Source organism: Lepisma saccharinum, chromosome 16, assembly GCF_977018435.1.
Source record: "Lepisma saccharinum chromosome 16, izLepSacc3.1, whole genome shotgun sequence".
Taxonomy (NCBI): Eukaryota; Metazoa; Arthropoda; class Insecta; order Zygentoma; family Lepismatidae; genus Lepisma; species Lepisma saccharinum.
In genome coordinates this window covers 6,961,811-6,985,454 of record NC_139244.1, presented here as the reverse complement: position 1 = coordinate 6,985,454, position 23,644 = coordinate 6,961,811, and the positions used below count along the sequence as shown (strand labels likewise).

The 23,644-nt window shown below is 36.9% G+C and overlaps 1 protein-coding gene across 3 annotated transcripts in view; it reads left to right on the top strand.

Annotated features, from left to right (window-relative positions):
* alphaSnap (Alpha-soluble NSF attachment protein) overlaps positions 1–22,625 on the top strand; it is a 125,253-nt gene extending 102,628 nt beyond the window's left edge. For all 3 annotated transcript variants that reach the window (XM_083137644.1, XM_083137643.1, XM_083137642.1), the window contains 4 exons: positions 2,999–3,195; positions 5,075–5,340; positions 15,689–15,862; positions 17,307–22,625. In XM_083137644.1, the coding sequence (XP_082993770.1) occupies positions 2,999–3,195; positions 5,075–5,340; positions 15,689–15,862; positions 17,307–17,456 (787 nt within the window). In that variant the 3' untranslated portion in view covers positions 17,457–22,625. The remainder of the gene's footprint in view (positions 1–2,998; positions 3,196–5,074; positions 5,341–15,688; positions 15,863–17,306) is intronic.
* The last annotated feature ends 1,019 nt before the right edge of the window (positions 22,626–23,644 follow it).

The window sequence follows — 23,644 nt, the reverse complement described above, 5'->3', positions numbered from 1 at the left end:
TGTATTTTCATTTTTTAGCTAATGTTAGTACTTGATAAGTCTTTCGGGGGGGGGGGGGGGGGTTGGACCCTCGGACCTCGCCCCTAAATACATCCCTGACAGTGCAGTAGGATAGTTTGGTCTCAAGCATCACAACAAAGGAGTCGTCATACTAAGTTAGCTTTCATTTAGACTCACACATACCAAATTAATGTTAAATAAAGCAATTATAGAAACTAAATATTTACTGCCTTGAAATGAAAAAAGGCCTTGATTATATAACAAATGTTAAACAAAGCATATTTTTATTATTTCATTTTTGTACTTGGTAAGTCTTGGGGGGGAGGGGGTCTGGACCCCCCATAAATACATCCTTGCTTTCTGTGTACAATCGTGGAAGAAATGTGGCCCTCAGAAGGGTGTGATGGAGAACGATCAGTGGAGTACATAAACCAGTTTTCAATAAAGTTCTTTAAATAATTTACTTAAATTCTGGTTCTAAATGTATACGAACCAGGCTGGATAAAAATAATGATTTTTTTATTGTAAATATTTTTGATTGAGTTTTTTTATTTAAATCTATTTTTTGATATTTTTAAAAAAGAACACACTATAAAATTGCTTGTGTATTTTTTGGCTCCATACATATAGATATGTTTTTTTATAGCAGGCCTTTTTGTAGTAAACAGCCCTGTAAAATATTTGAACAGTTTGATTAAAGCAAATAAAAAATTACATGTAAATATACATTTCTCTGTTCCTGATACTGCATACATGAACCTACTGGTAATATTTGTTGAGTGTGTGATTGAAACTAGAATAATTTCAGTATCTTTTTGTACAGAGAGAATAAAACATTCTGGTTGTACTCTATAATTGTAGCTTTTTATTATTATAGCTGAATTTTGACATTTTTTAAATGTTTATTTACAGTTTAATAATAATGACACTCTTTATGGTTTAACATGATTAGTATTTTGTATATTTTTCTACACTAAATGTTCGCTATTTTCGCCTATAAAAATTATTGAATTTTAAATCGAGAGAAATTAAGCATGCTTACAGTTTTCACATTACGTTTCATTTTGTAAGAGCTTCACTCAATCAGTACATGTATTTTGTTTCATTTTCTTTCTTATAGCCTAATCAGTGACGTGCACTGAGGAGTAGCTAGTCTAGCAGAGATAGATCAATCAATCTCACATCTCGAATTATATTCAAATCACAATATTTATTGTCTTGTTAAAGCCACCACAGCTCATACGCACCACTTTCTTTTCCACGCACTTCTCGTCCATCGGTGTTCTCCGTGGGCAAAGCAGGCTGGATACCCTAGCTCGCTCTTCTTCAGCCTGACCAGTTTCCAGGTAGAAACGGCCGGCCCAAGGAAAAGGAAGATTTCTCTCTACCTCCCTTGTCCTCTCGCCCCCCGCTGCAATGGTTGAAAGCCCAGGCTTTCAGGTCCCCCAGTCTATCTCCTATAGGGCAGATAGGAGATTGGTTTCTCATAATTTTTTTGTAAATCCTCTAAAGAACACAGGGTAAAATTTTCTGCAGTACTTATGTTCTCTGTATTTACACAACCTTTTACACGTTGTACAATATGTGTGTATGTATAATATGGGATGTAGTTTTATTATTTATAAAATGGGAACGTGTTATGTGCAGACAATAATGTTATGCTTTCTTTCTTTTTTCTTTTTCAAATATGGAATATATAATGATTAAATTACAAATATGTGCTCAGGCTCTCTCCGACTCTCGTTTTAGTAGTGTTTTATTTAAATATACTACTCTTGGTCTCTAACAGTCATAAATACGGATGTATTTATTTGGGCAAGAGAACGCGCGTTCATATTGTTGTTGGTTTGGTTTATTTTACTTCGCTTTTCTGCCACATTTGGTTATCGCGAGAATGAGGAGTGAGTGATGATATGATGAAATTGGTGAAGGGACCTCATATGAACAATCCAGGCCAGGATTCAAACCCGTGATGAGTGCGCATTCTTGTCCTATGTGTTGCAGTGAATAATGAAATAATTTGGAATGAAAAATGTATCTCAGAACTCAAAAAGTCAAATGAATATCATTGAAGAAACTACAAAAAAGTGTGTTGTGTTTCCTGTCACCAAATCAACCAAGCGCGGGGGAGTGGTTATCACAGCGCGCTACGACACCAGGCGTTCCGGATTCGAACCCCGACCCGGCCATGGGCGTTCCCTGTGCTCGTCCCTTCATCAGTTTCATCGTATCATCTTCACAATTCACCAAATGTGACAAAAAAGCGACGCTAAGTAACAAAAATGAAATCAAATCATTGATTGATTGCTCAAATTGGTTTATTTTACTTTGCTTTTCCGCCACCTTTGGTACAACAAAATAGATGAAGGAACACACACAAAGAACACAAATGGCCAATCCGAGATTCGAACCCAGGATCTCTGGCTTAGAGTCAAATCAATTAGCTTTTTATTTTCGAATGTGGGTGGGGTTACGTGTACTTTTTTCTAGTACTCATTCATAATTTTGCAATCTTTTCCTGTTATTGACATTCTTCTTTTTTGAAGGAATACTGGCCCTAAAGGGAGGAGGGGTGTGACTCACACCAACCCCTCCCCCTTGAGCACGCCACTGACTGCTACCCCAAGTGTCGACGTCACCGCACGTCACTGAGCCTAATAAACACCATTCAATGATTATGAGATTAATGTACTTACACCAAAAGTGATTGTGATATCTACAAAAACATTATGTACACATTATGTCATAAATTATTTACTTAAATCTGGATTTAAATCGATCTACCTTGATACAAACACACGAAAAGAGTTGCTTTACCAGCGGTAAATGCAGTAACATGGAGAATTTGCCACTGGAGATGATCCATATAGAAATTTGAAACAAAATCTGCAGGCTTGAACAGAAATCAAACCCAGTTTGGCATGTGTGTAAATTAAATTCTTTTTCCCACAATTTTTTGATGATTTTGCACCCAGTTGATGAGGATTGTTTCTCTTAGTGGCTCAACCAAAGTAGAAGAGGCCATTGAGTGCTACCACCGTGCGGCCAACATGTTCAAAATGGCCAAGAAGTGGGGAGCAGCAGGGAATGCCTTTTGCGAAGCGGCTGCTCTTCATGCAAAAGCCGGGAGTCGTCATGATGCTGCCTCATACTATGTGGATGCTGCCAATTGCTACAAGAAGTCTGATTCCAATGGTAAGTTTTTCTATAAAATTAAATTAAGACCCAAGTTCCGATTCCATCATGGTGAACGGGCATTTGTTTCATGGTTCGATTTCTATTTATCTCTGCACACACATACGATACTGCAGAGTTTTAGCGATTACTGCATGTTTGCTTGAGAATTTTTTTTCACTTCCGTGTACTCATACATGATTATATTCTCTTGCTACCAGCTATTTGTTTACTGTTGTCTCGGTTACGGACTGCTGCTGCCATCTAGGTTACATGTGTGGTGCAGAGGGGTTTTGTAGTTAGGTTAGGCAAGTCAAGATTTAGTGTTCGAATATTGTCTCTAAATGCTTTCATGGTTAGGTTAGGCAGGCCAGGTTTAGGGCTTTTAGCATTACATTAATTTCTCTAAATGCTTTCAACATCTCGTCATGTTGGTGCCGGTCTGAAGCACAACACCCATTCGAGCCTCGCATTGCCAGTAGTGTGTGGAATGCCTTGTCGATGGAAAGCAGGGATGTTTGCATAAGCGTACCTTTTACATCTTTTTTTCACTGATAAATGTTACTTTTCAAAACTGCATACAGTGCTAATTACTTTCAGAAAGGTTCAAATTTACTTTCACAATCATTTACACTGTTCAATCACTCCAAACAGTGATAATTACTTTCATCAAGGTTCAAATTTACTGTAACAAAAATCTTAGATTACTGTAGAAATCTCATATAGATACAGTTATATCAGACTCCTGCATAGCCAAATGGTTATTACTCTCGCATTGGATGAAAGTGGTTCAGCTGATTAATTCTATTGAAAAGTGTAAGAACTTTCAATTAATACTGAAAACTCAAGGTAAATCAAATTTTGGAAATTTAATGCCCAATAAAAAGGAAATAAATTAAGTACAAGATTTATCCTTGTATAATTTCAGCGAAGGCTCTACCAGGACTCCAACCCGGGTCTCTGGCATACTGTGCCTTTGCTCTACCAACCGAGCTACTGAGCCGGCGTGAATTTTCTCTCTTGTTTTACCTGTGTGGAATCGTCTCTGTTAGTGCCACCGCAACGGGATCTGTTGCCTTTTAAAGCACAGCAGACGTCGACATCGCCTGGTTCCTCCCAGCATTAAGATGTAAATTCATTAAGGTTTGGCACACAACAGGAGATGTACTGTGTACGAGGGAAATAATCCTGCCGCTTTCAATTGATTTATATCACTTGTAGTACTATTCTGTAGATCTATCAGCCTATGAATTGTTATCTTCATAGCCCTGGTACTTACTGAGGAACCAATAGTTGACAAGGACAGCTAGAAATGATGGGTACATAATGATATTTTTATTTCTTTAAGCTGTATTGATTAGTACCTATAATTTGCTATTATTATTGGTCTCTAAGTGATCCTCGTCAAGGTTTAGTTTCATGTGAGAGTAGAATGATGCTAGTGGTGAGGATGCAGTTGGAATGTTGAAAAAGTTTTTCTCTCTGTTCTGCCATTCATGAGCCACTGAAAGCATCTCCACAAGTTTGTGATCAAAGGGGTACCCTTTACCTGCTGTACCCACTTGAGAAAGTGAGGTATTTTGCATGCTTTATGAAGATATGTTGTTTATGAATGTTTTCAGTTATTTTTAGCTTGCTTAAATGTGTTATTGTGAAGCAAAGTCTGTCTGTTAACTTAGTGCGAAGCTCGAATGCTTCGTGCAAAGTGAATGTAGCACTCAAAACGTGAGCGTGAGGCCGGTAGTTTGGTAGGTAGGCAATTGTCGTTATGGGCTGTTATTATTATTACATCAAATGAGCATTATTATTATTTAATGCTAATGCAGTCATCCTTGTAGAAAAAGTTCTTTGTTGTTTTCCACTTTGGTGCTAACAAATGTGTGTTTGTTGGTATTTACAGAAGCCGTAAGCTGTTTCCTGAAGGCCATCGACGTGTACACTGACATGGGGAGGTTCACTATAGCCGCAAAACACCACCAATCGATCGCAGAGCTTTACGAGACTGAGATCGCAGACCTGGACCGGGCAGTGCAGCACTACGAGCAGGCAGGCGACTACTTCAAGGGCGAGGAGAGCAACTCCTCCGCCAACAAGTGTCTTCTGAAAGTTGCCCAGTTTGCTGCTCAGCTGGAGAACTATGACAAGGCCATTCAAATTTACGAACAGGTACGAAGTGATTGGAGTTTATATTTTTTACAAGCTCTGCTGGACGATGGCTGTTTTCGAAAAATCTGAAAAATCTTGTGTGAATATAGTACTCAATGTATGTCTTTCACACTAAAATTTTCATCTAGAGGGAAATGTGATTGTGCTAATTACTTTTATGAAGGTTGTCTCAAAAGAAACTCAGGTTTTAATTTCAGAAAGGAACTTTTTTTTTCTATTTATTAGTTGATATCTGACAAATGTCCTCCACGATGCATTTTTGACAATCTCAAATTCCGGATCTTTTTTTTTTCTTTCTTTCACATAACTACGGTTTAATGCCATCGAATTTCTGATTTCAATTCAGGAATCATTTTTATTAATAGAATCTGTTGTCTCCAACTGAACCTGTTTGTTCAAAATTTTTAACTGGTCTTTTTCTCTGGGGCGTTCCTCCTACCGAAAATCCTGCATAATTTGCACACAGTCTCAAGGAAAGTTTTTTTTTTGTACTCGTAATGAATTTTAACGATCGTCACTCACTCCTTAATCCTGTAGCGCTCCATATTGACTAACCGTAACGTGTTTACTACAACACGTGACCTTGCGGAATGCTGCCAACCCTGCGGAAAAAAAAGTGGAACATAATTTAAATCCTGCGTTACTTTTGGACACCCTTTATATGTAAAAACAAAAAGAAAAAAAAACGTTGACTGCATTTGAAAAACTTAAACATTGATTACTACATTCTGGAAAGATACCATCTATCCTACACACACAGGAATAATTTGTGGACTATTGGAAATAATTTTGTGCTCAGTGATTCAATTATAATATTTATTTGTGACAAATATTTTAAATCTTAATTATAATATGCATGCACTTACATGGGCGTCCGGAAGGGGGGGCAAGGGGGGGCCGCGGCCCCCCCCCTGGAAAATGAAAGTCAACCAAAAAATATGTATTTCACACATATAATTTCATTTTAGCCACAATAATATGTGTTAATTATTGCATGAACACCATAAATTCAAATTTAAGCAATGTTTTTTAGGAACAACACTATTTTTGGGGAAAATTTGTCTTCGTTGCCCCCCCCCCCCCTGGAAAACAATACCTTCCTTGCCCCTCCCTGGAAAAAATCCTGCGGACGTCCATGTGCACTTAGCTTGTTGATATTTTCTGCACTTTCTTTGATGAATTTGTCATTCATTACTAATTTGTAAGTAACAGGGAGAGACTGTTAGCAGGTTGTTGTCCAACTAGATACTCCCCCACTCATTTGTGGTAAGATGGTGTGTGTAAGGGAACGGCGGTGATCAAGTTCTAGTAACTTAAAAAAAAACAATATCTGATGAATGGAAACATTGTAAAGCATACATACAACTATTACACTTGTAATTGAAGTCTACCCAGTTACAAAAGTACTTTTTAATGAACTGTGAACTATTGATTTTCAATCCCAAAGTACCCTTTAAGCTAACAATTTCCACTTGGAGCACCGATCATATTTGGGTCTTGCTTACGGACTTGTTATTTAGAATTGTAATTGCATAGAGTAGTTTCCTTCCATGGGTTTTATGTTGTCAGTGCAGCTTATTAGGCTCTGAAATATGAGACGACGTGCCAATCATTCCACTACGAGTGTAGCTGGCTCGAGGGTGGAGGGACTCGAATGCATACGAGTGAGCCACATGGTTGAATGCAGTGGCAGCTCGTGGTGAACCAAAGGGGAGCAGCGATAGCTCACAAATTTGCTCTACTAGTAATGCGAGTTTAAATTATGAATTTCGTATAACAGCCAACGTAATAAGAAATTGATATGTTCGTGTTTACCGAATATCATATTCTGCACGTTTGCACATATTATAATAAATTAATAATTATTTAACAGTAATGCGAAGAAGATGGAAGAAGTAATAGAATTCTAACAGATTTAGTCGTAGCATTTTTTAAATTAACAGAGGGGAAAATTCAGAAGAAGGGATATTAATTTTTACAGAACTTGATAAGCACAATGACGAATATTTACGTGCATTGATAGTGAAAATTTTTAGTAAAAAAGTTGCACAGAAAAAGTTTCCTGTCCAACATGACTAATTGATATGTGAAATAGGGCACCAAAATAAATATCTGCGTTACCAGAAGCTCTACAGTAAAAACTTCAAACTTACCAGAAACCTTCTTCAGACATGCTTGTAACTGAAATTCATCCTTTTGTCCTTCAACGCGAAATTTGCAAGTGAACTCACGACCTACCCTTCTTTGATACTTGTTCTAGGTTCAAATTCGGCCTAGGTTTTTTATGTTTACTTTTTCATCCAGACTTAGACTTCTGGTAGAAAAACTTCGAAACAACAATTTATCCACATCGCGACCAATGCACAACTTCAGCACACAACTACCTAAAAAAGCTTCACTTTTCCGTGGAAACGAAGAAACAACAAGTGTCAATACTATCGTCTTCCAATCCAGTTATTTTATTGCTTGGGGTTGCCAGACAATTTTGCAAAATTTTCAGAAATTTATAGTTCACAGGTTCCTGTAGCAGTTCTTGGCGAGTTTAGATGACAAGTTTCTAATTGATTTAACACCTGGCTTGAAAAGAAATTGGACAACTTTTTCACATTATCAGGATTTTTTTCAAACGTGCTAATCAAAACATGTAATTAAATCTACATGATGTACTCCACATCATTGTAATCCAAATGTACTTTCCACTAAACTCAAAAATACAACGCATATATACGATAATTTTGCGTGTAACAAGAATCTATAGCAGACTTCCATGGCTAGCATACTGCATTACAAAGCCAGGGTTCCTGGGTTTGAATACCGTAATGGGTATATGTGTTCTTTGTGAGTGTCCTTCCATCAATTTCATTATATCATCACTCATCCTCATCGTCATGATTACCAAAAAGTAGTAGAAAGCGACGGTAAATAACAAAAATCAAGCAAGAGTCTGTACTTCTTCAGTTACAGATATTTTCGTTCCTTGTTGGAAATTGCGTAATTTATTGCTCTATTCTTATGTCATAAGTGAATAAGATTATGGAATGCAGAATGATTTTTTTCAACGGTTGGTAATTTTCTATCTTCTGTTAACTTCATTGCTTCTGGCAACTCTTCATTGTTTACCGTTCACCAGTTTCGCCTAGGGGGTGGGTTTCAGATGAGAAACCCTCCGTCCTCCTATGCACAGATCCCGTGCGTGTTATTCCCGCAGTTCCCTCGCCTCTTACCCCTCGCAGCCACGTCTGAGAATGCTCTACGTCTCGTAAAGTGGGAGGACGGCGCCCCGCCAGATTTCTCTTGAAGTTCCATATTGCACGGTGGCATGCAAACTTCACAATTGTCGTGGAAGAATGAATACAGAACCGACTAACCAACGATATATATAAGCAACGGAATATTTGCAATTCAGACAATGTAAAAGCTAATATATAAATGTTAATGTAATGTTTGTTCACTTGTGGTTACACACAGCATTCTGTATCATCCTTATGAGCGGCTGCCCCTGGTTGAATGGAATGTTTGACAGCTGGTTCAACACTGAAATGCAGTGGAGATACATTGTTCATGTTCCAGTTGGTGTTTTTACTCTTAAGAGCGAGTGTGTTGAAATTTGTAGCAATTAAATTGATGGTTGCAACTATATGGAAAAATAAAGGAAAATTAGATAGGATTAATTTATATGCCATGAATATCTATATTTTTAAATACATATTTGGAGACACTTGTCACAGCAAGTGTTCACATGCAAAAAATAAATACTTAACAATATGCTGTTTATTGCAACTGGAACCAATATTTCCATATTTCAGTGCCAAAAATGTGCTGTGCGGAAGATCAGAATGGTTTATAACCAGTGGCGAAGCATGACGTTTTTACGTAGTCATCGCAAGACTTGCCAAATGTCATAGTAAATCTTTTAACCAGGCGGGAGTGTTTTTCCACGGTAAACGCCAAGGTCATGATATGTTATGCGATTCATATTCTAGTATCTTGAGTGATGATAATATCTAGAGTTGGAAGAGGTCGGAAAAAACCGGTTCCGTGGTTTTCTCGGTTGGGCTTTTTTCACAAAAGTGTCTCAAATCAATGAAAATACAGGAGTTGTCAGTATTTTTCCTGTTCCATGGTTTTTGTTTATCACCCTACTGTAAAATAGACACTCATTTCTAGATATAAAATACAATTTACAATATGAAATTCGTAGCTAGACATAAACAGTGTTTTCAAGAAAGCTGGCTTTTTTGAATGGGTGTTATCTTCATATTTCGGTAGGCTTATGTACATGTAGTATAAACAGATTCACATAACTAGTTTGTATGTGTTTTTAATAGAACCTAATAGTATGATATGATTTTCAGTGTTTGAATTTTGTTATACGAACATGTATGCTGCTCTACCTTTTGAAAATCTAGTATCAAATCTCTTTACAGTAAATTTTGTGTTCCTTAAAATATATATTTGTATTCTGGCTTTCCAGTACATCATGTATAATTTGGTTAAATGGCTGTCAAACCTGGTCACAGAGTAACTAGTGATGTACTTTGGCTGCTTGTTGCAGTCGTTCTCAACCTTCGTGACGCCACAGCCCAATAAATATCTTTCTTACATGTCAATGCCCTGATCCCAACAGTTTCTCTCATAAATACATTTCTGATCTTTCAAGTTTATATGAAAATTAATGTGCAACCTTAATTAACATTAATATATCAAGTATGGCATAATCATAGTTCAATTATGTATAGACTTGCTGTCAAATATACAATTAGATTTGAAAAAATAGTCCTCAACCTCTGGGTGCAACGGATCGTTTGTGATGCAGCGGTAGAAAACCACTGGCACTATATCTAAGTAGAAGCAAATAAGATGGCGCAAATGGCGAAAAATAATCTATTAAAGATATGTGGACTGGACTTACAGTTTGAAATGAGATCCGAAGCACTCTGCCTCCACAGAGGATTCAACCTCGGACCTCTTCTTATTACAAGGCAACAGCATTACTTTATTCCACTCCAGGGGGTCATTCATGATTATAAAAGGAACCTTCTATCAAATAGCCAGCCTTTTTCCATCAACAGTACTTGCAATTTGTTCGCTTGTGATTTACAGACTAAATTAGACAGTGGCGAAGCGTCCTATGAGGCCCGGAGGCCGGGCCTACCCTAATATATTTGTCTATAACAGATTATTTTATTACTTATAAATTTCATTAAACGACGCTTAATAAAAGAAAACTGAAATTCTTGGTCTTCCGATAATTATCGCAAGTTTGCAACCCTGCCTGGAACCGTATCTGAGCATTCAGCGAGGCCCGCCCGAGAGTGCCTCAGCTGCTCCCATAACAACCTATGTGATTCGTGCGGGAAAGCATAATTTCAGGGGTGCGTTCGCTTGTAATGTAACCTGAGAGGCCGGCCTCTTTTCTCTCTCTCACCCCCCCCCCCCCCCTGACTTCCGAAGAGTGCCGATCGTGTACGAGCGCGTGACGAAGCAGGCAGTGGACGTACAGAGCTTGTTGAAGCAGTGTTTCCATGGAAGATTCAGAGCTGTGCCGGGAGCGGAGCACACCCAGCTGCTAACATGTAGCGAAAATGTGTTGCTAACACCTCTAAGCCTGGCCTCCTAACCTATCAAAGTAGACATTATTAGAATTCTAACTGCAAATAATGCATGCAAGTTGGTTACCAGTGTTAAGTTTGGTGCTTTCAGCTCTTTTGAGGAACCGCTTTTCGCGAAGTGTTAGCTGCTGGATGTGCCCCACACCAATCTCGATTGAGAGAGGGAAAGTATTTTATTTCTTTGAGGAAAGGGATATTGAGACGAAATTTCCTTTCATGATTAGTGACATAACTGAAAACGCGCTACTTTTAAAACGGGGCAAAGTACGTACAATGCAAACGTATAGAGAAAATCCATGTTACTGAAATTTTATGACTGTGTGTTTCTCTGTCCGTGTTCTCATTTAGAATTTCATCATTTTCTAAATCATATTATAATTTTTTTAAAAAAAGTCGCCTGTTGAAGAAGAATTATATGCATAAAAAAGTTAAAAAGAAATAATTGATTGATAGATTTAGTTTATTTTACGTGGCTTTCTGCCTTTTTGGCTAATTGGGAACATGAGAATGAGCGATAATATGATGACATTGACGAAGGGACACTCACGAAGAACACATATGCCCAGGTGGGAATTCGAATCTGAGGCCCTTGTCGTAGCACGCTGTTATAACCAATCTGCCGCGGAGGTCAGCATTAAAAAGAAATAAACGCTAAGTGACGATCAAGTGAACCAACCATTTCTGTAATGCGAGAAACATTTACAATACTGTTATTGAAGTAGCAAATAACTTTTACGAGCAGCTTTAATCTAACAAATGTAAGATGGCTAGGGCCTGACAGAACGGCTATTTCATTGGGTGACGCGTGGTCAGAACATAGAGTCTCATTGTCACTTTTTTCTGACCTTCGAGACAGAAGCGCCTTTATTCTCAGATATCTAATCGAGACTAGATTAAAGTAGAATCTGAACCAATGCCTCCAGGAGAATCCAACCTTCTACTTCTTGATTATAAGGCGAGAGCGTTAATCACTACATTATCCTTTACAATCACTATCCCGACTTAAGTAGACGAGATTCACGCAATATGTTATCTTTTATTTTCTAGGGGCTATATTTTAACATACTACTGTTAAAAAAAATCACATCTTCCCCTCCCCCCAAACCCTGCTCCGTCCTGTGCCTACCCTTCCAGAGACAGCACGCTTCGCCACTGAAATTAGATCTTAATCTCTGATGAAGTAGCTAACAATCTTGTTAAGTATAGAGAACATTCAGAACGAAGCAACACATGGCAGTGTAGGGTGTCACATTGAAGTGACAAGGGCCCCTTCAGTCTAAGCAAACATCCACCACGCATGCACAAACAAGACCGAGGCTACATGATGGGTGCCAATGAAGGAGCTTTCAGACTGAAGTCACAGATGACAAGTGACACAGTCTCCTTCACTATAAAGCAAAATATTCACCGTGCATGCAAGACTAAGACTGAAGCGGCACGATACACACCATTGAGAAAACAGTATAGTCCCAGCAACATGCAAATGACATGTTTAGCTTGTTGTCGTGCTTCAGTTCAAAAGCTTGAATGGATTACTGAGGGTCTGCTTCCAAGTGACACATGTCACTTGTTGCTTCGGTCTGAAAATTCCCTGAAAAAATGGTACAGGCCAAGTGACAAGCGACACTTGCAGCTTATGTTGCTTCAGTTCTAAGGGTCGCTTTCCAAGAGCCACGTGTCGCTTCCATCTCAAAGCTCCGTTAAACAGGATATATACACAAATTCACGTAATACGTATGCTTCTGCATATGTATTGTGAACAGTAAATATTTTTAATTGTACCGAAACATCGAATATTTTGATATTAACATTTGTTTCATATTTTATAACAAACATTTATATTGAGACACAAACATGTAAAAACTTGTTTTAAGTCCATTTCATGTTTTTCACAGTTTTTTTTTCCCGAAATCCATATTTGAACTGCAGGATCCAAAAAATTAAAAGGAGAAATACTATGAAGGAAATACAATGGATCCAGAACTGCTCTTTTTCCAGTTGTTTCCATCATTAACCGTGGGTAAATTTATGCTTTTGCTTATGATTTTTTCTATGCACCATTACTTTCGTATATTCTGTGTAAGTTGTGTTGCGAAACTCTTCATTAAGTGCTTCTCTTTAAAAACAAGAGCGTTGCTGTAGCGGCTCTGACGGTCATGCTAGTCATGCTCAGCATGATCTATTGTACAGCAAAATAAAACGTATTTGTGCTTATTAACATGGAAATATAAAATCCATACTGTGACATCCTTTTTTGCCTTATTTTTCCTTCGAATTCTTCGTTTTATCTCAGGTGCACGGCACAGTCATGCTCCTCGTTAGAAGCAGTACTTTTGCAATGGGAACGTCGTCTGCTGCGGAAGCTCCCGTCATGTTGCGTTACGTGGGAAGTCATGCCATTCTCTTTAGGCAGTACTTTTCTCTGATTGATCGAGACTTTGACAGCATCTACGCTGACACATGCGTCACCTCAGTGGTTTGAAAAGGACATGCATGCAAGTAATTTGGGTCAGCTGCGGTTGCTCCCCTGAGGTCCAAGTAGTGGTGTTAATATAATTTATGTCTGTCTCAACGCGATTACAAAATTCAAGCGTTCTGAGGACTGCGTTCTGCTAATTGGTGAGCATGACCATGTTGATTTCTTTCCAGCCACCACTGGAGCGTTGCATGCTTTACAGTGCTGGGAATAGCAGACACTCAGAGAAGTTTCATCTCAATGACGTCACGAAGACACTGCCATGGTTGTAAATAAAGGGGCTGAAAAAAGGTCTCTTATGATCATGCGCGTGCACTCCAGTACAGCAAGGCCAGCAGTGCTGGCTCACAGCATTGCGGTTACAATATACATTTTTTAGCTTTTAATTTTTTATTATTTCTTTCCTATTACCTTCAAAGTTCGTCCTGTTCCGATGTGGGACCATCCCAAAGTCTGTCGAATTGTAGTCCTCTCCCTGCCTTCAATTATGTTGAGAGAAAGTGCCCATCCACACCCTCTTGTATCATGTTGGCAAAACATGCGACCCATCACCCTGGCAAGGGAATGGAAGCAGTGCTCTGTTCTGGAAACAGGCGACCTTGAAGCCATCAATGAGAGGGTACCTTACATGGAGGGGAACTTCGTTTTCCAATCGCTAAGGCCTGAAAGAAAGCCTGATGCCATCGGAGCAATGGGTTGATGTCTTCAGTGTTGCGAACTGCATGATTAAATGTCCACATATAATGTATAATGCCAGCATTGTAGCATATCAACCAAGTGAGTTAAATTTTAATACTGTAAAGTTTCAAAAGCACAGGCGAAATACAAACATACATTGCTGACATACGTATGACATATTCTATCTGAAGATGAACGTTTCAGAGTGTTCAGTCTATTAAAACATCTACCACATCCATAGACACATCTGCCAAATAGAGTTGGTAGCACTCACTGGCCGCGATCACATTTTTTACGAGTGCTTTGCGAGGTTTTTCGGAGGTGTGAATTTCTATTTGATTGTTTTTTTTTTGTTGTTTTTTTTGCACATATATCTCTTTCCCGCTCTCTCTATGTGCGAGTATGTGTGTGTTGTGAAATCAGAAGTGTAAAGTGGACGTCCAACTCCAGATATTCCTGAATTGTGTTGGCAGAGAAGGGCTTCAAATGTAACCGCCTTTCAACTATGGGAAGTTCTAATGGTTATGTGGAACTGGAAACCAAAAGCTTCAAAAACTTCAGTGTTGGCAACAGCAGCGATTGGGTTCCAAAACTAAGGATTGGGAATGGGGAAAGCGAAAGTTTAGTAGATAATGTTTATCATGGTGCGAGGGTAAAAGTTTCAAAAAGGGGGATGGGGTGCAACTGGTTGGTATTATTTACTATTTTCTGCGGAAAGAACTACGTAGTGCATTTGTGAATATTGTAATATGTGAAAACCGTGAATATTTTTTCAATCATCCACGATCGTCTGTTGCATTAAATATGTTTCATAACAGACCAGTTGAAGATCAAATAACTGTGCAAGGACATTCATCTTTCTCCTTAGAGACGTTAAGGAAACAATATCAGGTAGAGTGCTCATTTTTTCAATATAATGTACCATGTAGAAGGAATGAATTCTTGGTTTTCTTAATTTTTCGGGGTCTGCTTCCCCAACACAATGTCACTGCAAGCCACTGCTTATGATCGGGCCTTCAAGAGCGGGGGACAAGCAGTCGGACCTTGGATTCGCACAGTTCCTTCGATGACCTGGCCTGCCTGACATTACTGCACTCAACAGGAAACGTAGTGGGACGGTTGGGCGCGGGGATTAGAACTGGGCACTCCTTTCGATGCGCTAAACTAGCGAATCTCTTGCGTATTTCTAGCCTTTTCATGGTGTCACGTGACTAATTTCGCACAAATATGCGAATATTCTGACTTATTATTTCACTTCTTTTCTCTAAAATATTTAAAATGCAATATTTTTATTATTTTCCTTTGTCATCGCCGCATCTTCCGATGACCGGATGCCTCGCCTCTGTTTATAACAGAACTACATCGCCCGGAAATAATCTTTAAGCCAAGTATGTGACATCTCTTTAAAAATGACCATGTTGTACATCAAAATTTCACACATTTTTATGTCCATGATGGGAATGTTTTTGCAATCAACCAATGTTCTTTCCCAAACTTAAGATTTTGAGAGGGAAATTTCCTCTGCACATATTAGAAGTTTTTAATACTTTTATTTTTATTATACAAATGTTCCATTTTGCAGGTTGGTTCCTCCTCCCTTGAGAGCACATTGCTTAAGTATAGTGCAAAGGAGTATTTCTTCCGAGCAGCATTGTGTCACTTGTGCGTCGATCTCCTGAATGCCCAGCAGGCAGTGGAGCGCTACCAGGAAATGTATCCAGCTTTCCAGGATTCTAGGGAATGCAAGCTTCTTAAGGTTAGTGTTGAGACTTGAATCGGTGCCATGCTTAGAAAGCTTATATTTTGTTGAGTTGTGCAAAGGTTTTTCGTAAAAGGATAAGATTAATGCAGTTAATGTAACATTCTATTGTGAACGAACGATGGGCTATAATCACACTGTATATCTTGTGCACATGCGTTGTAACCACCTCTTTCAAATTCCAACCACTAGATGTTGCATTTTCTTCATTGTTGAATTTTACTTGTACTAGTGTCAAATAAGGTGGTACTTTTGTTTATACTCGTGAGAATTGCATTGAATAATTTATATGCACATTATGGACATTTATTTTACGAGGATTCCACTTTGAGTTTCACATTTTGTGACGATTTCAATTCCAAGGAGTTTATTGTTATTTTTCATTAGTTTTTTTATATTATATTATTGAAATCGTTTTCAGTAAATTTTATTACAATGTTTGATATTGTTTTACTTTAAAAAAATGTTACAGAAAAGATTTATAAATGTGAGAAAATGTATATATAAAATGAACACATTATACAGGGATAGAAAAAACTGAAAATAATTCAGGAGCCAGTTTGTTTTTTGGACCGTGGGAGGGGCTGTAGGGTAAACCGCTTAATAAATCTATGAATGCAACTAAGATAAAGCTACACTTTTTAAAACAATTCATTCAATCATTAATACGAGATTGGATTAAAGGTAATTAATTCTTATCCTGGAGTCACCTTCTCTGCAATATTATTGCAGATTTTAAAATTCGACTAGCAACATTGCAAAAAAATTATTATGACATGCTTATTATTCTGATTTAATGATACATAAAGCACACATCCATTAAAAGACACAAAATGTACTTGTTATTAAAAAAAAGGTAATGGAAATTTCCTTAAGTGAACTCGAAATATTAAAAAAAAAAAATTTTTTTGAGAACTGAATTTGAAAATTGAGACTGTGCACCCGGTATTTTTCTACCCTTAATATTATAAATCTGTGGAAAGAGGACGTGTTGTAGATTTCAGAAAAAGAATGTTAAATAATAACACACACTGTGTGTCAGTTATATCTGGAGCAAGGCTGCACATAGCAGCAGAAAAGGGGGGAAAATTGAGTGGAGCAGTACACACTGCTGGGAAGTCTGGTAACTTCAGTCTCTTCCCCTCCCCCTCCTCCATGCAACACCCTTCATTCTCCTGTGTTCATTGGTGGAGCAGTCTCTTGCATGACTACTTGCGCCGAGACTTGTTTTCGTTCCCTTGCTCCAGAGGCAGTACAGGACAACATATATGATTTCCTGAAAAAAAAGCAAAAAAACTCAATTTCCTGGGTGGGGGGACCCTGAATTTTCAGGCTTTCAGAAAGGGTTAACCTATCTGTTCATAAAATGGGCTTTTTTTTTTGGACAAATCACAGGCTACGATGAATTTGCAGCATGCAGAATACTTCTCATCTCTTACAGGTGCTCATGGACCATATGGAAGAGCAGAACGTAGATGGGTTCACAGAGGCAGTGAAGGACTACGACTCCATCTCCCGACTAGATCAGTGGTACACGACCATCCTCCTCAGGATCAAGAAACAGGTTAATGACAACCCCGACCTGCGCTGAACAGCCTTCAACTCCTACACCAGTCCAATGAGCGCTTGTAAATACACTTAGGAAAAGAAAAAGATGAAAAAAATAAGTCTTAATTCTCTTGTATCAATTGATAACTTGTGACCGTTTACATCCATAGCATATACCTTTTTTATATTGTGCTTTGATGTAATCAGACTTTCTAGCAATGCCATAAAGATAAAAAGAGTTACATATGCTTTCAATCAGTAGAGGATCCTTTGCATGTGACTTGTGTACTTCTTGTCTCGAAAACCTTGTAATGTCGATATGATGGTAACACTTCCGTACCTGTAAATTTTCTTGGCAAAATCAAGAGAGAATACTTTTTTTTTCATTACCATTCGCTAGTTATATTAACTTATAGGTGGATTTTAGGGCAGATTTAAGGGGAACTTAAGATTTATGTCAGTAGGTTATGCTGGCCATTTATATTTGTGAGTGAAGTTGCAGCATTTGTATACTGGGCACCCATTTTGTTGCTTCATAGAATGTACTGTTTGAGGCATAAGCAGCAAACAACCAATCTGTTGTTATAGTAATATTAGTAGCAAAAGTAAAACAAAAATATGAAATTAGATAAGGCATAACTTGCACCACATGCCATCATTAAGTAATAAAGTTCAGTTTTGGCACGTACTTACTTTTCCCCTCTAGCTTTCACCATATCATGTGGCTTCATCAGGTGATAAGACAAGAATAGTTAAAAAACATAAAAGTATTTTACATATTCACTAATAGCAGGAATATGGAAAAATTCTCATTTTATTGAATGTACTTGAAATTTATTTTTAGTAACTGCAAGGAACATAAGAATTCAGGTACTAAGTGACAGACTAAACAAAATAAGGAAAGGTACAGTGATTGTAGGCACACAAGTGACACTGGAGGAATCAAAAAGTGGCCACGTTCCAGGGTACGTGTTGATACATTCCAATCTGATTATATGAACACTCAGCCACAGATCAAATATGAAAGACTCAGTGAAAAACATAATTTGGCATCTCCAGAGCACCCACAATCCTCAATACACGTTGAAAAGCAATTTTAGATCCTGTAAAGTCAATTTGTTTCCTTGAGGCAGTCTTACTCCTGTAAGCAGTCTTTGTGAGATCACGTTTCTTCTGTTGTAGATTTGCAATCCTCTGTTCATGGACAAATAAAGATGGTTGCACTTTGAGTAGGAACGAATGAAAGGGCACTGTATTGTCTTTTACCATTTTAACCTAATGTACCTTCCCACGTTTTATATTTCTCCTGAGGAAGCCACATGATGTGGTGAAAACTAGAGGAAAAAGTAAGTACGTGCCAAAACTAGATTTTATTGCTTAGCAAATATCAAATTCGCTTTCTAACCCTTATGAACTTTTAATTGCTAAGAATTTATTTTCTAAATTAAACGTAAGTAAAGAATAATAGTATCGGTACAGAGGCTTCTTATATTGAGAGAAATTGATTAGGCTAATGCCCCAACAGCCTTTTGAGAGCAAAGATTTGCCAGATGGCCCGATGTGGTACTGTCATCCTTGTACCACCATGGTGGAAAAATTGTAAATTATCTTGCATCAATTACAGTAAGTACTGCGTTACAAAGGCACTAGTCATATCAATAGTAACTGAAGATAGATATTGCAGTGGTCAGAGTATCTACATTTCTTTACATCTTCACGAGCATTATTTAACATGTAGTACTCGAACCATCCTGTAGGTGACAGCACTGGTGTTGAAATAAAAACTGCAACTCTTTGAATAAATTTTGTATATTTTTTAAAAAAAACTAATATCAAATTCACTTTTTAAGGCAGGGCACTGTGATGTAATACATATTGAAACAGTCACATTACAAGGTTTTGTGAACAGGAAGTTAAGTTGATATATGCCCCATTTGTAGTTGACTATTGGGAAAGGTATGTGAGACATTTTAACTTGCATGAAAACCTAGAGCTGTGTTTCATACTCCAACAAGCAATCTGGTTTTCTGTTTAAAATTAACATTAAAAAGAAAATAATTGACGTTTTCATAGAGTAGTCCCCACTGCTTCAATTGTTCTTAAAACACCAAAATGGATTTAATAACAATTTAGAGAGGAAAGCAAGAATCAGAATTGGGAAAATTGTGCAGTTGTTCAGGAGACTTAACATAAATTTTGTGTAAATGGAAAAATTTAAGAATTTTCTGTATTTATTGCACTTTCTTTGTTTCAATGGACAGTTATAGATGTCCCCACATAGACAGATATCTACGAGGGTATGAATGTTCTGGGCTTCAAATCATAGTGTTTGATATGGATTTTGTTTGTTAGGTGGTAATGCAATTGTATTTTGGGAAGCAAGTTTCTGAGGAAGTGGTAAATATTGTATGAACTTTAAAAGTACACAAATTTTGCAATTCATTCTTGTACAAAATTTTTATGATGGATACCTAATTTAAAGGCATTGTTAAAGGTGATGTTTACCAAGGATTATAATTTTATAATGGGTAATAAAAGTCTCTTATCATAGAAAAATGAATGCTTGCATATTTAGCTCTGGACCTCCCTGAAAAATAAAAGTTTTGTTTAAAATACCAAGAAATGTCTGGAAAATTACAGCACGATCCGAATGCATATATCCTAATCCAAGATTTCCATGCTGGAACTCTTGTTTTGTTGCTCTTACGACGAATAAATGCATTTTGAATTATTGCACTGTTTGAATACGAGATCTGGTTTTATAGGAGGTAGAATACTGGCATTGTAATACCAGGGTCAGATTTGAATCTAGTGTAGTAATACCGAGCACTTTGAAATTTGGTCTTCAAATAATCACTACAAAAAGGTGTTTTTTTCCAATTCAAGACACTATTTTATATGTACATATAGTTTCTCCATGACATTATAAGTTTGAATTACCTGTTAAGGTCATAACGTGCGCAGACATTGTTAGAGAATAATATATTATCAAGCAATCATGATACAGAGGACAGATTCTGACAGAAGTTTAAATCCATTTATTAGTAACCTTTTTTTATGTTTAATATATACTGCAAAATGTAATTTACAAGTTTGTATTAATTGTTTTATTCTTATCTGTTCGGTTTAGATCAGTAGCGTGTGCTGGCTATCCAAAAATGTAGCCTGCTTTCCCATATAACTTCTCTTGCATGGGTTACGCTGTTTTTGTTACAATTTCTGCAGTAAACTTATAGAAATTATTGCAAATGTAATTTATTTAAGTTTTTTTACATGTTGAAAGACCTTGAATGTAAAAGGTATATTAGAGCATGATTTAGAGTTGTTCCCAGAAAAGGACAACATTCCGAGATAACTTCTTCAACATTCATATATATTTGCATTTTAAAATAGGTTATTAGTGATTTAACTTCACCATTAATATTACTCAGTAGAGTAAAACCAAGAATCATTGGTTGATGCCAATATATTTATAAGCCAATTGCATTTGCACCAAGATAGGCTTAATGCATACTTCAAGCAATGCTGAAGAATTTGCTGCTGCAACATCTTGCCACAAAAAAACGTACTGTAAAAAGTGGATTTCAACTTTTGGTCAGAACTGTACATAGACTTTCACACCTGTTTATGTAAGAGAGAGTTTTTATTATCTTATGTACATTTTGTTGTATATATTGTGAATGTCATTGGCATAATTTGACATTCCTTACAAATATATAATTTTTGTCCCAAAGCAAGTGTATTTGAGCAAGGTTTTTATTAAAGACTGAGTGAACAGATGTAGTTAGAATGAAAAAAACTCTTGTTTAAGAAACATTTACCATTCTTGTATATTAAGATAATGAAATAGGTATTTGCATCTTGAGAGAAGAGAGTAGTGTTGTGTGCAACTTTATACCATTTACTTTGATAGAAAGAATAATTTTTGTATGTCCATTTTGTTGACATGTGCTCCTTTTCAACACTGCACGTCTCATTAACAAAGTTTAGTTCAGCCAACTTGATATATTAGCGCTGTTGCAAGGAACGGTAGGTTTATAGCTGAGGTTTAATATAGAAGGAAAAATGAGATTTATATCAGTAGCTCATGCTGGCTAGGCTGGTTATGTGAATACATTGCTTATAAGTGAGTAACGATTCAGTGCGGGCAAATGAGTGACATTGATTAAACAAAGCTTAAAAAAAAACTTGTACTATTTCGATACTTAATTCGACACTTTCGTTTCTGCATTTTTGGTTATTATAGTATTATGTATGTGTTTTTATTTTATTACAATGCTTAAATATAACAACAAATCACCAGCATTTGGGATTTTCATCCAAACATCAGGATTAGGCCATAGAAGAACGTAGTTTGAACTTAATTCTTTATTATTTTTTGATAATTGAAAATATTGTACAACAAACACAGTTGCAATGCTAATTTTTATATCCCCTCTTTATATTTACAGTAGATAGCAATAGTGAATGGCAACAGTACTAATAATTAAAAACTGTTAGCAGTATTAATATTGTTTGGAGAAATAATTATAACAGCGAGTATATCAGTGTGAATTGTTGATTAAAATTTCTCCCGATAATTTTAAAGTTTTTCAGAATAGGAGTAAATATGCACATTGTACAAGAGGTAAGATTTAGTTCAGTGGAACCTACTGGCCATGCGAGGTTTAACTCAGTATGTTGGACTGGCTACTTCAATGCAATACTCTCAGTTGTTTCCATGATGATGAAAGAAGGCAGCGAAGTCAGTATTTCTATGTTGGTGAAAGATGGGATATAGACATACAATTTTAGTTTGCACCCAATTTTACAGCATACTGAATGAACAATGCAGTTAGCGTGTGTTCTCGAGAGGTCACTACTCGGACTAAAAAAAATGGATTCTGCACTTTCTTTTTATTACATAATAAATAGAGAACTGTAAGAAATATAAAATTACTGTTTATTCCAAATCCCTCAAATTGTAGTTGTGTACAGGCCAAGAATATATATATATATTAAGTTTTTTTGTTGTAGTTATTTGTTACACAGATATTTGTAAATATATTACGTATAAGATAATTTTCAACAAAAAGTATTTGTGATGTAATATACTTGATTTTGTGCACAATATGGGTGTATTGATGTGTGAAATAGTGTACTTTACGAAATTTTGCTGGCAGATCTTAACTGTATTTAAATGTTTTATGTAATAAAACTATCAACATTTAAAGTGATTTTCTTATTTATTACTGAAAAGATTCAATAGAGTGTTTACTTGTATTAAAATGAGCAGAATATTCTACTTCGTAATTTTAGACAATTTTCACATTAATGTGTTTTTCAGTATGTGCCTGCTTGCATCAACAGCTACGCGAAATATGTTATTCATTGCTGGAGTTTCTTCTGTTGAATATAATTTTCAAGAGGTAGACACTAAATAAACTGCAAACATAAATGAAGCGCAAATTTCTCAAAACTCTACTTGCCACATTGAAGCGTAGTAGATTATAACACCATGCTTCGAAATCATGGCTGTAACTATAAATAGGCCCGCCAGTCGAAACAACATGCAATTTTTTTTTTTTTTCAAAATGTCTATAAATATTGAGAATTTAGGATCATTGAAAGTCTCGGCCACATGCAGTGCTGATATTGCAAATCATGCTTTCATTATGTAGGCTCGTACTAGAATCAAGAACCTGTTCAGTGCAACAAATAATTTTTCACCAAATGCCTGTGGACTACATCGAAAGTTGAGCTGAAGAACATGTTAACCCATCACCTGCAGCGGATCTGTCTGTCTGTCTGTCTGTCTGTGACTGACTGACTGAATGCATACATGCATTTATTTTCGCAGTCTAATGCTGCATCTTCGGTGTACCTCCTTGCTTTTATATATATATATATATAATGTGAGCAGTGGTGGTTCGTGAGGTTTGCAAGTGGTAGGACACAATCAAAATATGTAAACTATGCTTCCTGAACCACTTTCTAAGTGGTCTTTCAAAACATAATCGAGGGTCGCGGTGCAATTATTGAGTCCTCTGTTTAGTCATGAACACGCAAAGCCCATTCAAATTCCTCATTAAATTTAATCGCATCGATAACGCGTGACAAAATACATCTTTTTGTGTACACAAGCTCATTATGTCTTAGAACAGAAACTATACAACGATCATAGAGTTGCATTTCGATATCTGTTTTCTCCAAGACAGCAAGACTAATAGACTCACTAAATCACAACAATTT